At 50.9% G+C, this 13791-nt stretch overlaps 4 protein-coding genes across 4 annotated transcripts; 2 read left to right on the top strand and 2 right to left on the bottom strand.

Annotated features, from left to right (window-relative positions):
- Positions 1-346: 346 nt before the first annotated feature.
- AKAW2_81193S (uncharacterized protein) lies at positions 347-1068 on the bottom strand (the record flags this gene model as incomplete). The annotated part of the gene is made up of 2 exons (XM_041682297.1): positions 347-696; positions 747-1068. The coding sequence occupies 2 exons, from the start codon at positions 1066-1068 to the stop codon at positions 347-349; spliced, it is 672 nt and encodes a 223-aa protein (XP_041549154.1).
- Positions 1069-1431: 363 nt separating this feature from the next.
- Positions 1432-2485, top strand: AKAW2_81192A (uncharacterized protein; the record flags this gene model as incomplete). Its single annotated transcript, XM_041682296.1, has 2 exons — positions 1432-2073; positions 2129-2485. The coding sequence occupies 2 exons, from the start codon at positions 1432-1434 to the stop codon at positions 2483-2485; spliced, it is 999 nt and encodes a 332-aa protein (XP_041549153.1).
- Positions 2486-2631: 146 nt separating this feature from the next.
- AKAW2_81191S (alpha-amylase) lies at positions 2632-4284 on the bottom strand (the record flags this gene model as incomplete). Its single annotated transcript, XM_041682295.1, has 1 exon — positions 2632-4284. The coding sequence occupies one exon, from the start codon at positions 4282-4284 to the stop codon at positions 2632-2634; it is 1653 nt and encodes a 550-aa protein (XP_041549152.1).
- Positions 4285-6076: 1792 nt separating this feature from the next.
- Positions 6077-13757, top strand: AGS1_4 (cell wall alpha-1,3-glucan synthase ags1; the record flags this gene model as incomplete). Its single annotated transcript, XM_041682294.1, has 7 exons — positions 6077-6433; positions 6510-6685; positions 6773-7575; positions 7637-12746; positions 12813-13018; positions 13132-13645; positions 13709-13757. The coding sequence occupies 7 exons, from the start codon at positions 6077-6079 to the stop codon at positions 13755-13757; spliced, it is 7215 nt and encodes a 2404-aa protein (XP_041549151.1).
- Between the last annotated feature and the right edge of the window lie 34 nt (positions 13758-13791).

Raw genomic sequence — 13791 nt, 5'->3', positions numbered from 1 at the left:
GATCCTTTTGTCTTACGAAGTATTATTTAATCAGACACGAGAAACAAGAATGGACGTAATTTCTATGACGTATAGCCAATCGGGGACCTACTATACTTCTAGGGGTATTGGTATTTTTGTTATAGTAATCAATACAACGAACCCTAACACTCACCCTTACCAGGGTGTCCTAATCTGCAGTTCCAAGTCGCCTCTCGTCTTGGTAATAAGATTGAAAAGGAAATGCTCCATAAGTCCATCAAGTCCAAGTGTCTGGGGCCCGCCTTTCAGCGTGACCATTTCCACTGCTGCGTCTACGTGATGCTTGAGCATATTTGTATCTCGAACATATAACTATACCCTAGTATTAGCACTCTCCGCATAAGGTCACAGTAGAGGCACTTACTTCGTCATACGCTAGCATAATAGCTTTCGCGACCGTTGAGTCACTTAGCAACGGCATTTCAGCCGAGATGGCATGCCTTAGTGCATACAGACTCTGGGATTTATACTGAAAGGTCAGTTGTTGAAAGATGCGCTGCTGTCGTTGCGACCCCTGTCTATATGCAATAGACAAGTGGCGGCATGCCGCAAGCAGAATGATATCGAGAAGGCTTGACTCGGTGATCGCAGTAGGAACCCAGAGTCTAATCATGCGCTGCGCGAAGAAGATTGCGCTCTCATTGCAGCGCATCAGGGGGATGACGACGTTGACATCTTCACCATAAATTAGCAAACTTAGTATGTTCTGGACTTGGAGGCCATACAATGATCAAAGAGAAATTGCTCTAATGAGGTTAAGCCCCTAGCAAAGCTTTGAAAAGGGTCTCGCCTATCAGATGAGAGGACTGTAGCGATCTCTAGCTGCGCACATGACTGAAAGTCAGTGCAACTATTGATAACTCCGTCTCGTGTGTCTATCCTCCCCCGTTTCTGTGCCTGATACTCCATCATCCGCCGATGTCGGACGCGGGCATGCGCAGAGCGAGCGGCATGTGAGCGAGTAATCCGCTGTTGTGACTCTGTCAATGCAGCCTTCTCCTTCGGTGCAAGTGTGACATTGATAAAAGGTGCTTCCCGCTGCGCCATCCTAGATAAAGGACATTATTTGAAACTCTTGTTTGCGATTATGAGCTAAATAATGTTCATGATGAATTGAAGCCGGGCAGCTGACATGGCTGACAAAGCATCTATTATCTAACTCTGCCAAGACCTGCGCCTGCTCAATGAGGCTTAATGCTTATCCTGGATAGACTCACGCTTGTGATTGGCTCAATGTGCTCTGTTGATGTCGTATAGATAGATTCTGCCATGTGTTGAGAAATATTTTACTGCGGAAGGAGCCATCAAGGACGGATATATATAAGCATGATGTCCTCCCCTTGCTTCATCAGTTTTCTTATATTATTTCTTCTCTAAACCCAAGTCTCCAGTTTATCCATCAATTCCATCATGGAAGGGACAGTCCTCATCACCGGCGCAAACGGCTCTCTAGCATTAGGCTTCATCCAAGCCTTATTATCCCTCCATCCTCAGATGACCCTAATTGCCACCGTCCGAAACCCCTCTCCAGACCACGACCGAAACACCGCAAAACTCCTCAACCTAATTGCCGGCTACCCTAAAGCGAACTTCCACCTCGAGGCCCTTGATCTCGGAAACCTATCCAGCGTGCGTTCTTTCGCAGATCAAGTAGCTGACAAAATCTCCTCGAAGAAACTTCCATCCATCTCAGCAATCATCTGCAATGCCGCCACCTTCTCCTTCGAAGCGGGACAGGCCTTCACGACGGACGGTTTTGAAGCCACCTTCCAAGTATGCCATCTGTCTCATTATCTGTTGATATTGAAACTCTTAGGGAGTATGAATAAAACATCCGGACGCATAGTCCTCCTTGGCTCAGTTACCCATTACCCCGAAAAACCCAACCCGCTGTGTTCTCTGAGGCCGGGGTTTCCGAAGAATATGGACGATTTGGTGCGTCCGCCGCCGGATCCAGCAAATCTTGTGCATGATAAAGGGTTTCAGAGATACGGTACTGCAAAGCTGGCGAATGTTACGCTGGCGATGGATTTGAATCGCAGGTTGAAAGAGGTACGTTGTTGCACTTCCCCATAAGAAGGGAAAGAATTGACGTTGGCTTTTGCAGGACGATCATTTGTCCGGCATCACTGCGCTTGCCATGGACCCAGGCGGTCTTCCGAGTTCGAGGGCGCAGGCGGGACAGAAAAGGTCGGCGCGGTGGTTGTTTAGGGTTGTTGAGTTCCTGATGCCGGTCCTAAAGTATATGACGACGATGTTTCGTACCCTTGATGATGCTGGGCGGGATTTAGTGGCTGTGAGTGTTGGGGATGAGTTCCGAGGGAAATTGGGGTACTTTATTGGGACGAAGGAAGTGGCACCTGCGGCCATCAGTGAGGACCGTGAGGCACAAGAGAAATTGTGGGAGAATTGTTGGAGGTGGGCGGGTATGCGGACTGAGGAGACCGTGCTTCTGAATGCTTGATAGGTAATCATCGCAGGACAGGGTATAACTAGGGATGTGTTTGTGTTTAATGTCGAAATATAAAATTCTCGCTCTCAAAAAAAGTGTACATATTCATAGGGCATTATGTTATTTGCTGGTATCAAAATGAGTAGAAAAGACATAACTTATATCCGGAATGCCAAAAAAGCTACTAGCGCCATGAAAAGCGAAGCAAAAGCAGGCGGTATGACGGAGTGAATTCCACCAGACGACGATGAAGAACCCACAGCGGCAAGCCGCAGCTCAGAATAGGTTACATTGGAGGTATTGTAGCCACACAGCCCACTTCCCGGCATCATTGCAGCGGGAAAGAAGACTCGAGGCTCGCCCTTGTCCATGTCCACGACCAATTGGCTGTAGGTGTTGACCGTATAGTTGACGCAGTTCAGCACTTCCGTGACCACCTCGCTAGCCCCATAGCTCATAGGTAGCGTCAAAGTATAAGCCGAACCATTAGAGCCCGCCGTAGATAAGACCATGATGACTTGGCGTCCGTAGGTGCCCTTCCAGAAAGCCAACTCGCTACCTCCCTGGTAAATGGGGTATGTTTTTGAGTTGATGTAACTGGAATCAAGGTTAATGGCATGTTTGCGGATGGCATTGAGTTTAGCAATGTGTTTATATAGCGTCGCATTGGTGTCGAAATCCGTCAACCAGAGGGCCGCTCGGTTGGAATAGGCAATGGCTTGCTCCAGACCTTGATAGACCAAGGGAATGCCGTCGTAGAGCATCATGAAAGTAAGTGCGGTTTTGGCTAGCATAATGTCGTCATTCATGTAGGCCCATCGGTCCACGTCTTGATCTTCGATGAAATTGACCATTGCGAACGTGTCCGTGCAGAGATCGTTGATCGTTGCAATTTCCTCGAGCAAGGTCGCAGGCTCTCCGTTCAAGAAGGCCGTGATCATGGAGTAATAGAGGGGGTAGTTGGGAAGACTTGGCAGGTAATCTCTCTGATACTTGCACACGTTGGTGGCATTCGAATCCATGACTTCGCCGGTCATGAATCCGCCCACGGTTTCCGCATATGTAGGCAGAAAGCTGGGAGTGAGAGATTTGGCAGCGTCGATTCGTAGCCCGTCAACGGAGTAATTGCTAATAACCGATTTACTCCAATCCATTAAGATGTCCTGCACCGCAGTATGCTCCGTGTAGAGATCCGGGAGTGCGGTGTAGTTGTCACCAGTCTGACACCACTGGGCATCCGTATAGTTATTCCAGTCCGTAATGAGGCAGTAGGGGTGGAAGTATGAAGATCCATTGAATTGGGGAAAGACATTGTAGTCAATAGTTGTCGCAGGATCCTCGCCATCCGTCATATAAGCCATATTGTTGATGACGACGTCCAGTAGCAAGTACATGTCTCGTGCGTGGATCTCCTCGCTCAGCTTCAGAAGTTCCTCCCGGGTCCCGAAATGAGAGTTGATCTCGTATAGATCCAGAGGCCAGTACCCATGGTAGGCCTCCCCGTCCTTAGATCGCCCCGCAATGTTTTTAATTACAGGGGAGATCATGATGGCATCGAACCCCATGCCTTGAATGTAGTCCAGCTTATCGATCGTCCCTTGCCAAGACCCGCCACAGTAATTGGCTTCCGTAGTATTGCATGGTGCGGTGGTCGAGCCGTTGGTGAGGGCAAACCGATCGGTCATTGTCTGGTAGATGGATCGCGTCTTCCATGCTTCTGTGCTTGCGGCTGTCGCTAGCGAAACGCACCAGCACAGGAGACAGACGGCCATGTGCCGTTGGCCCAGGAGGGAAGCGAATTTTCGAAGCATAATTGGCCGTAACTACCCTCGATTAACCCTCTATGCCCCCTTGTGGAGGTTCTGCTTCCCGTTGGGTGGGTTTGGGGTGACCGAATGAATTATGACAAGCAACAGCTTACTCTAACGAATGTGTTTTAAGCGTTTCAACTTCACGCGATCCAGCCAAACGGGCCGCTGAGCATGATGTTGAGGCCGGATGCGCTGTTCCCGTTGCAATAACGGGGAAAAGAAAGAATGACAAGTCAAAGCAACGCGACTCAGGGGGGCGGAACCCCCGATAGCTATAGCAAGAGATAAGAGCGCCAGACCGGGGGCTGCAGAAAAAGGCCGGTCGAAGCCGGAAGTACCATAAATAGGTAGTCTCTCCCCCACCCTCGGTCACATCGTGTGCCCGGAGCCCTATCCATCATACTAGTCAACACCCAACGAGAACCAAAAATAAAGACGACATCTAAATTTGTAACGCTCGATGGTACTATACACTACTAGTACTCCAGTTCACCCGAACATTCGAGAACGGGTAGCAGCGTTAAACACGAAGATCCCCTGGGATTGTCGCGGGAGATTGACTGATTATCGTGAGGGCAGGGCCACGCTGAGGGCGAAGTGGACAGCGCAAATTAACTTCCCACTTTTCGGCTGGGAGAGCGTTCAAGCGTCAAACAGCTGATTGGTGTGATAGTGACGAGGCCATGCGTGGTCCAGTGGCAATTGCGTAAGTCTGCCGGGCCGGCCCCCACATGCCTTGTCATGATGTTTGGATGCAGTGGAGTCAATGCCTTGGCTAGTTGTTGGTTAGTTCCTGCTTAGTTCCTGGTTAGTGCCGACAACAGCCTTTCATAGGACAATGTTCGTCTCCACTCGGCCACTATCTTCGAATAGAAGCTTTGCCGGCCAAGCGGCTAAAATCATAAGTCCGAGCCCGGCCAGGCACAGCGAAATAGAGCAGCCCCTAAACCTGACATCCGAAAAAGCCACTCGGACTTGCAGGGAAAATTCTGCCACGCCGTTGGCTCCAGGCAGCTGTCCAATTTCCCACCATAATCTATCCGGGCGGGGTTTGGGTGTGTTCACCATGCAGGAGAGCCAGTTTGTGTAGTGCCTGACTTGAGCCAGGAGAAGGAGGACCAGTATCTACTCCGTATGCCCTCGATCTAAGATTGACATTGAGATTTCGGATGATCAGAGGATTGACCGGGCTAAATTGGTGTTCAGGCGTGGGTACTGAATCATGTTGCCATGAGGCCGTGCGGAACACCTGGAGAGTACGTATGGCCTCGTAATCAGTGGCTCGATTTAGGCCCAGCAGGATAGGCCAGTCCTAGCCAAGACTTATCACTGGGGCAAGTCGCCTTATCGATATGTGATGGACTCAAGCTGGAAGCCACGAGAACACTTATCAGTCGTTCTTTTGCTGGGGGCGCAGTTGGCTTTGGTCTCCCCCATATTTGGCTTCTTCGTTTCCTCTGACTTGTCTTACTTTAATTTCTTTCCGTCGTTTTTATTCCCAACCATTCGCAACTGCAGACTTCATCCGCCCAATTGTTCATCCTTCGTTTGCATTCTGCTTCTTCACTCGTTTTCACCTCTACACGCCGTTCGTTCCGGACCACTCGGTCGCCACTCTTGGTCCTTGTCTAGCTTTGCTTGTGCAGAAACAAGGCACCCCTATTATTGTCTCTCGTTTTCTGCCTCGAATTTTGTAAGCCTTTCGAAAGTGCGTACTTATGACTGGCTCGTAGAAAAGCTTCGCCTTTTGTGATTGAACTGCGAGAAGAGGCCTGTTGCGCTTCAGCACAACATGAAGCGGGTGCTCGCTGGCCTCGTCCTTGCCTCCACGGCATGGCAGGCTGTCGCTTGGCCCTACAATGCATCACTCGCAGATTACAACCTGAACCAGAACAAAACTGCGACAAATCCTGCAGATTATTGGGGACAATGGCCGAACCACACCGGCGACTATTTTCCATCTCCGGATAACTGGCGATTCCCGTTTTACACCCTGATGCTTGATCGCTTTGTGAACGGAGATCCGACGAACGATAATTACAATAACTCAGTATGGGAACACGATATTTGGTCAACACAGATGCGTCATGGCGGAGATGTAGCTGGTCTTATCGATACGCTTGATTATTTGCAGGGAATGGGCATCAAGGTCGGTCAAGGGAACGGAATCCGATTGTCGGATATCGGGCACGTGAGGTCGATTTGCTGATCAGTTCGGGTTCTAGGGAATTTATTTGGCTGGCACAGTTCTCATGAACCAACCATGGGGATATGATGGCTATTCGGCACTGGACACAACTCTGCTCGACGGACATTACGGAAATCTGGCACAATGGCGACATGCAATCACCGAGATTCACAATCGTGGCATGTACGTTATTTTCGACAACACGCTTGCGACGTATGTGCTCCTATTGTCCTCCATTGCTAATTCCCATGCGATGGGCAATCACAGCTCTAAGAAATGCATCTAACGAGGCTTCCATAGAATGGGAGATTTGATCGGATTCGAGGGTTACTTAAATTCCTCGGCACCTTTTACAGTGGATGAGCACAAAGTCGAATGGAAGACCGCTCGGCGATACGTGGACTTCGATTTTGGTAACACTTATAACGAGACCTGCGATTATCCCCGATTTTGGTATGAAAATGGTTATCCCGTCCAGAAGACGGTCACCGACTCCCTGGTTGGCTGCTACGACAGTGATTTCGATCAATACGGTGATGTCGAGGCCTTCGGAGTGTTTCCTGACTGGGAACGAGAATTGGCCAAGTTTGCATCCGTGCAGGACCGCCTGCGTGAGTGGCGCCCGTCAGTCCGAGACAGACTGATTCGCCATTCGTGTCTGGTGATATACCAGCTTGACATCGATGGTTTCCGCTACGATAAAGCCACGCAGGCTACCGTTGATGCTTTGGGTGATATGTCAGCTGCTTATCGCGAATGCGCCCGGGCAGTAGGAAAGGAGAATTTCTTCATAGCTGGAGAGATTACTGGTGGAAACACCTTCGGATCAGTCTATTTAGGGCGCGGTCGGCAACCGGATCAATATCCATCCTCGATTGAGGCTGCCATGAATCTCACGAATACCTCGGAGCCGCAATACTTCTTGCGAGAGGAGGGCATGAATGCCATCGATGGCGCCGCATTTCATTATTCGATCTATCGCAACCTCGAGCGTTTCCTAGGGATGGATGGCAGTTTGTCCGCCGGATACGATGTCTCGGTGGATTTCATCAATGCCTGGAATGAGATGTTGGTCTCGAACGATTTCCTCAACCCTAATACCGGTAATTTATTGCCACGGGCCCCAGGCTATAAAAAGAATAAGAACACTGACCATAGATGCAGGTGAATTCGATCCCCGACACATGTATGGTGTCACCAATCAAGATGTCTTCCGCTGGCCAACGCTGGAGAAGGGAACCGAACGCCAGCTGCTTGGCCAATTCGTGACTACCTTGCTTCTGCCAGGGATCCCTCTACTGCTGTGGGGTGAGGAACAGGCATTCTATGTCCTTGATGCCACTGCGTCAAATTATATTTTTGGACGTCAGTCCATGTCGCCGGCCGTTGCCTGGCACATGCATGGATGCTTTTCTCTGGACTCCTCAACTTTCTATGACTGGCCTATTACAAGGGGTCGTCACGCGTGCGAGGATATCACAGTAACGTATGATCATCGGGATCCCTCCCACCCAGCTCGCAACATCATAAAACACATGTACCAGATGCGCATCGACTTCCCCGTGCTCAACGACGGCTTCAATGTCACCAAACTGTCCAACCATACTGAATATGTATACTACCCAGGATCCAATGGAACCGCCACTGAAACCGGTCTCTGGTCAGTTTACCGTGGCATCAGCTCTGACTTCCAGGACTTGGGAACCGGCAACAACCAGCCGGTCTGGTTGGTGTATCATAACACTAATCGGACAATCGACTACACATTCGATTGCAGTGACAATGACAGCGCATTGATTTCCCCTTTCGACACCGGCACCTGGGTCAAGAACCTTTTCTACCCTTTCGATGAACATGAGTTGAGCAGCAGTCCGCAAAAGCTTGGCCTCAATGGATCTACGGCCTATAACGGTTGTCTTTCCAACATGACGATGAAGGCTTACGAGTTCCGCGCCTATGTCCCACGTGCCAAGTTTACCAAGCCTCGGCCTATGATCACGGCTTTGTCTCCCGGGCACGATGCTCCTGTGCGATCAACTGTCGCACCGAATGAGGATGAATCGGTACAAATCAAGATCTACTTCTCCGAGGCCATGAACTGTGATTCGGTGACGAGTTCTATCTATGTCAACTCTTCGACTGAGGCCGGGAAAACTCCAACAATAGACACAGACAGTGTCAGTTGCAAAACCGCTACACTCAACGAGACCGGCAGCGACTGGTCTGGTTTTATCCCGAGCGCCTGGGTATGGCAGGGGAACTTGACTGGCGTGTACAATGGTATTCATCGCATAACCGTGAACAACGCCACTAATACCTACAAGAACGAAACCACCGATTCTGTTGATCACTTTCTTCTGCGAGTGGGTCAAATTGATAATCCCATGATATATACGACCGCCAATTACTCCACCAGCCTGCTTCACAAATACGAAAATGGCTCGCTTTACATCCAACATCATGCTGCTGGTGCAGACAAGTGGCGGTACTCCACGAACTGGGGCTCCTCTTATTCAGACTGGATGGATTACACAGGTGGAAACACTACCATAACAGAGTTATCATGGTCCGGCACGAGCAAGCAAGCCTGGGACGGGTACCACGTCCGCGCTGAATATTGGAGCAAATGGACGGGTAGCAGTGATTACGTGCAGGAAGGTGATACAGATTGGAAGAAGGGCCCTCGACGCTTTCCCCACATATTCTGGGAAGGTCCTTACAATGAATACGGCTACGACGCTGGGTTGGAGAGCGAGATACACCTGGATCCAGAGGATGGGCTGTGGAAGTACCATTTCACTTATGAGTGGCCAGCAATCGGTCAGGTCAGCATCTGGGGGATGAACCCGGATGGTTCGCCGGATGAAGGATGGGTGATGGGCGATGCTGATAACGACTCCGTCCTTGACCGGATGCCTCCATCGTCCCTCTCCGAAACTGTGATCAATATTACATCACATCCGCCTTCGCCATACATCTCCTGGAAGCTGATCATCGACGATGCCACTCAGAAGTTCCAACTGGTACCGGTAGGACATCAAGCGACGCAGATTGCGATGTATGTGCTATTCTGGATTGTTCCTCCTCTCTCAGCTGCGGCGTGTTTCTGGGTCTTCATGAAGTCCTTTTACAAAGTCAAGTTCAACCAGGTCGGTGTGGACCAGAAGTCTGGCTTCGCAATTGCCCTGCGCCGAAGGTTCGAAAAGAAAGCTCCAGGTGGGGAGTACAACCGTCTCAACCCTATCATGCGACTGGCCAATAAATCAGGCTTGCTCCAAACTGCCACCCCTTTTAGCGCTGCTGCAGCCGCTGGGAAGCGTCGCATGGTCTTGATCGCCACCATGGAGTATGATATCGAAGACTGGGCGATAAAGATCAAGATTGGAGGTCTTGGAGTGATGGCCCAGTTGATGGGCAAGACCCTTAGCCACCAGGATCTCATATGGGTGGTCCCCTGCGTGGGAGATGTCGAGTACCCTGTTGACACCCCAGCTGAGTCAATTCTGGTAACACTTATGGGCACGGAATATGAGGTGCAAGTGCAATATCATTACCTGAACAACATCACCTATATCCTCCTCGATGCTCCGGTCTTCCGCCAACAAACGAAATCAAACCCGTATCCCGCGCGCATGGACGATCTGGAAAGTGCGGTCTATTATTCAGCATGGAATCAGTGTATTGCAGCTGTATGCAAGCGCTTCCCTATTGATCTGTACCATATCAACGACTACCATGGCTCTTTGGCGCCCCTTTACTTGCTCCCGGAAACTATACCCGTCTGCCTCTCCCTACACAACGCAGAGTTCCAGGGTCTTTGGCCTGTCCGAACAGCTACCGAACGTGAAGAGGTACAGTCAGTTTTCAACCTCAGTGCGGATGTTATGAAACAGTATGTACAATTTGGTGAGGTATTCAACCTGTTGCATGCTGGAGCCAGCTATCTGCGCATCCACCAGCGTGGCTTTGGCGCGGTCGGCGTTTCCAAAAAGTACGGCAAGCGCTCCTACGCCCGGTACCCCATCTTTTGGGGTTTGCAAAAAGTCGGCAATCTTCCCAATCCTGACCCCTCAGACCTGGGAGAATGGAGCAAGGAGCAAGCCATGGCAGTTCAACGGGGCGAAGTGGCCGTCGATCCGGATTATGAGGCAGGTCGTGGTGCGCTTAAACTGCAGGCGCAGGAATGGGCGGGTCTCAACCAGGACCCTGACGCTGAGCTGTTCGTTTTCGTTGGTCGTTGGTCCATGCAAAAAGGTGTCGACCTCATTGCAGATATCATGCCTTCAGTTATTGAAGCCAATCCGAAGGTTCAATTGATCTGCGTCGGCCCTGTTATTGATCTATACGGAAAGTTCGCTGCGCTCAAGCTCGATCAGATGATGAAACTCTATCCTGGTCGAGTCTTTTCACGCCCTGAGTTCACTGCTCTTCCGCCGTACATATTCTCGGGGGCAGAGTTCGCTTTGATTCCCTCCCGAGATGAACCGTTCGGTCTTGTGGCGGTAGAATTCGGTAGAAAGGGTGCATTAGGCGTGGGAGCCCGCGTTGGTGGACTGGGACAAATGCCTGGATGGTGGTATAACGTTGAATCAACCTCTACATATCATCTTCTGGATCAGTTCAGACAAGCGATTGATGCGGCGTTGGAATCGAAGCAGTCGACTCGTGCAAAAATGCGGGCTCGTTCAGCGAAGCAGCGATTCCCCGTCGCGCAGTGGGTGGAGGACTTGGAAATCCTCCAAACGACATCCATCCAGGTCCATACCAAGACAGCCAAAGGCCACGGACGCCCTCGGACCCCTAACACGAGCGCCTTCCAGGGCAACAGCGTGTCATCTAGGCCGTCGAGCGCTTTCTGGCCTTCATCGGGCACGCAGACACCCATGCTTCATTCCCGCGAGGGCAGCTACACCAACCTTAACCGACTCAGCGACTTCGCTGCCCTGTCTGATCCTACGGAGAGACCAGTTTCTGGTCTACAACGCAAACTCTCCCTTGGTGTTCGTTCTGGCCCGGGTCATAGGCCTCGTGCTGCACGGTCTCACTCTTCCCATGATGAGTTATCCGTGACGGAGGAACATCCCGAAGACGTGGCTACCGATGTCGAGGGTGATGATTTCCCAGACAATGAATATGTTCCTACTTCTGCAGAGTTGGAAGCAGCACGTCGCATGCAAGCTGCTCAGCGACCGGGGTCTACGGCCATAACCAGCTCTCACTTCTCCCGCGATAGCCAAGCCCTGGCTGTACCTGGAACACCAGGCTCGCCACAAATGCCTGATCAAAGCCTGTTGCCCCCAGCTGGTCTCAGGGATGTTAGCAACCGGATGAGTACGGCATCATTGCTTTCTGTCGATATGGTGGTGGGACAGAAGAAGGACTTCCGCTTGCAAAAGGTGGATCCGTTTTTCACGGACAGCACAGGCGAGTATTACAACATCTTCGAGCAAAAGTTGCAGAACCTGAAGGGTAGCAATTCTGAAACAGACTATTGTATCGAGGAATTCTTGATTAAGAGTGAGAAGGAGTGGTTTGAACGATTCCATGACGCCAAGTTGGGTCGGTTAAAGTCACCAGCTCCCTCAGTCTTCCGTGATAAGCAGGGATCTGTTTCCGTTGTTTCAAGGGAAGATGGGTCCAGTTTCAACGCCGAGAGCTCCCATACACATGGATCGGAAGTTGATGATGAGTTCCTGCTCGGCAAGGATTACAGCCCCCCTGCTGGTATCAGGCTTTGGATGCAGATCCGCATTGGTAACTGGCCGGTATACTCCATTTTCCTGGCACTAGGCCAGATCCTCGCTGCCAATTCCTACCAAATCACGCTCTTGACCGGCCAGGTCGGAGAAACAGCAGTCAAACTATACGGAATTGCAACGACCTACCTCATCGCCTCAATTTGCTGGTGGCTGATCTATCGCTATTTCAAGTCCGTCGTTTGCCTGTCTCTCCCCTGGCTATTCTACGGCATCGCATTCATTCTTATAGGTTCCGCCCATTGGGTCGATAATTCCTTCAACCGGGGCTGGATCCAGAATATCGGGAGCGGCGCGTATGCGGTCGCATCTGCTAGTGGCTCCCTGTTTTTCGCATTGAACTTCGGCGACGAAGGTGGTGCCCCCATGGAGGTTTGGATCTTACGGGCTTGCATTGTTCAAGGCTTGCAACAAGCATATGTGATTGCTCTCTGGTATTGGGGATCATCCATGAGTACTGCCTCTAGTGAGGGTGTTTCAACGACAACGAGTGGAGTGGCTGGCTCTTGGAAAATGACGTGCGTCCCCTCTCTCTTGTTCTTCATGAGATATCTCATATGGCATCTGCTAACTTCGTCAACTAGTGCAATTTGCTACCCGATTGCTCTAGTTGTGACTCTCATCGGGTTCCTCCTCTTCCGCGGATTGCCTAATTATTACCATCAGGCCCCGGGCAAGATCGCCTCGTTCTACAAAGCAGTCTTTCGTCGAAAGATCGTGCTTTGGAACTTCGTTTTCGTCATCCTGCAGAATTTCTTCCTTAGTGCCCCCTACGGCCGGAATTGGAATTGTATGTTCTCTGCCCCAGCCCACCCCCAACATTTACCGCTTTCCTCCGTCTCCATTTCCATCTTCCCTTCCTCCCCGTACAAATGATGACAACCCCACTAAACAATTCCCCAGTCCTCTGGTCCTCCACCCATGCCGAAGCGTGGCAAGTCGGCCTCCTCTGCATCCTCTTCTTTGGCTTCGTCTGGGTCGGCTTCCTCTTCATCGTCAGCAGATACCTCAAAGCGCACAGCTGGTCATTGCCCCTAATAGCCTGCGGGCTCGGAGCCCCCCGCTGGGCCCAAATCTGGTGGGGAATTTCCGGAATCGGATACTTCTTACCATGGGTATCCGGCGGATACGTCGGGGGAGCACTCGCATCGCGCAGTCTCTGGCTTTGGCTTGGCGTTTTGGATAGCATCCAGGGTCTGGGATTCGGCATAATTTTGCTCCAAACGCTAACGCGGACGCATATGCTCTTTACTTTGATTTGTTCACAGGTGTTGGGTTCTATTGCTACGATCGCTGCGAGAGGGTTTGGGCCGAATAAGCTGGGACCGGGGCCCATTTCGCCTGATCCGACGTTTGGGGTTAGTGCCGTGGCTAATGCGTGGTTTTGGGTCGGGTTGTTTTGTCAGTTGATTATTTGGTATGTTCATTTGGCATCTCCCTGATGTGCAAGCTGCGATTACTAACTGTTGAATGATTGCAGTGCTGGGTTCCTGTTGTTCTTCCGTAAAGAGCAGCTTGCGAAGCCCTAAGGGGCTTTGAATGGCGTCATGTTGTGATAGATGG

The sequence above is a fragment of the Aspergillus luchuensis genome, chromosome 8 (genome assembly GCF_016861625.1).
Source record: "Aspergillus luchuensis IFO 4308 DNA, chromosome 8, nearly complete sequence".
Lineage (NCBI taxonomy): Eukaryota > Fungi > Ascomycota > Eurotiomycetes > Eurotiales > Aspergillaceae > Aspergillus > Aspergillus luchuensis.
Note: the sequence above shows the minus strand (reverse complement) of the source record. Positions and strands in the feature narration are given on the sequence as shown.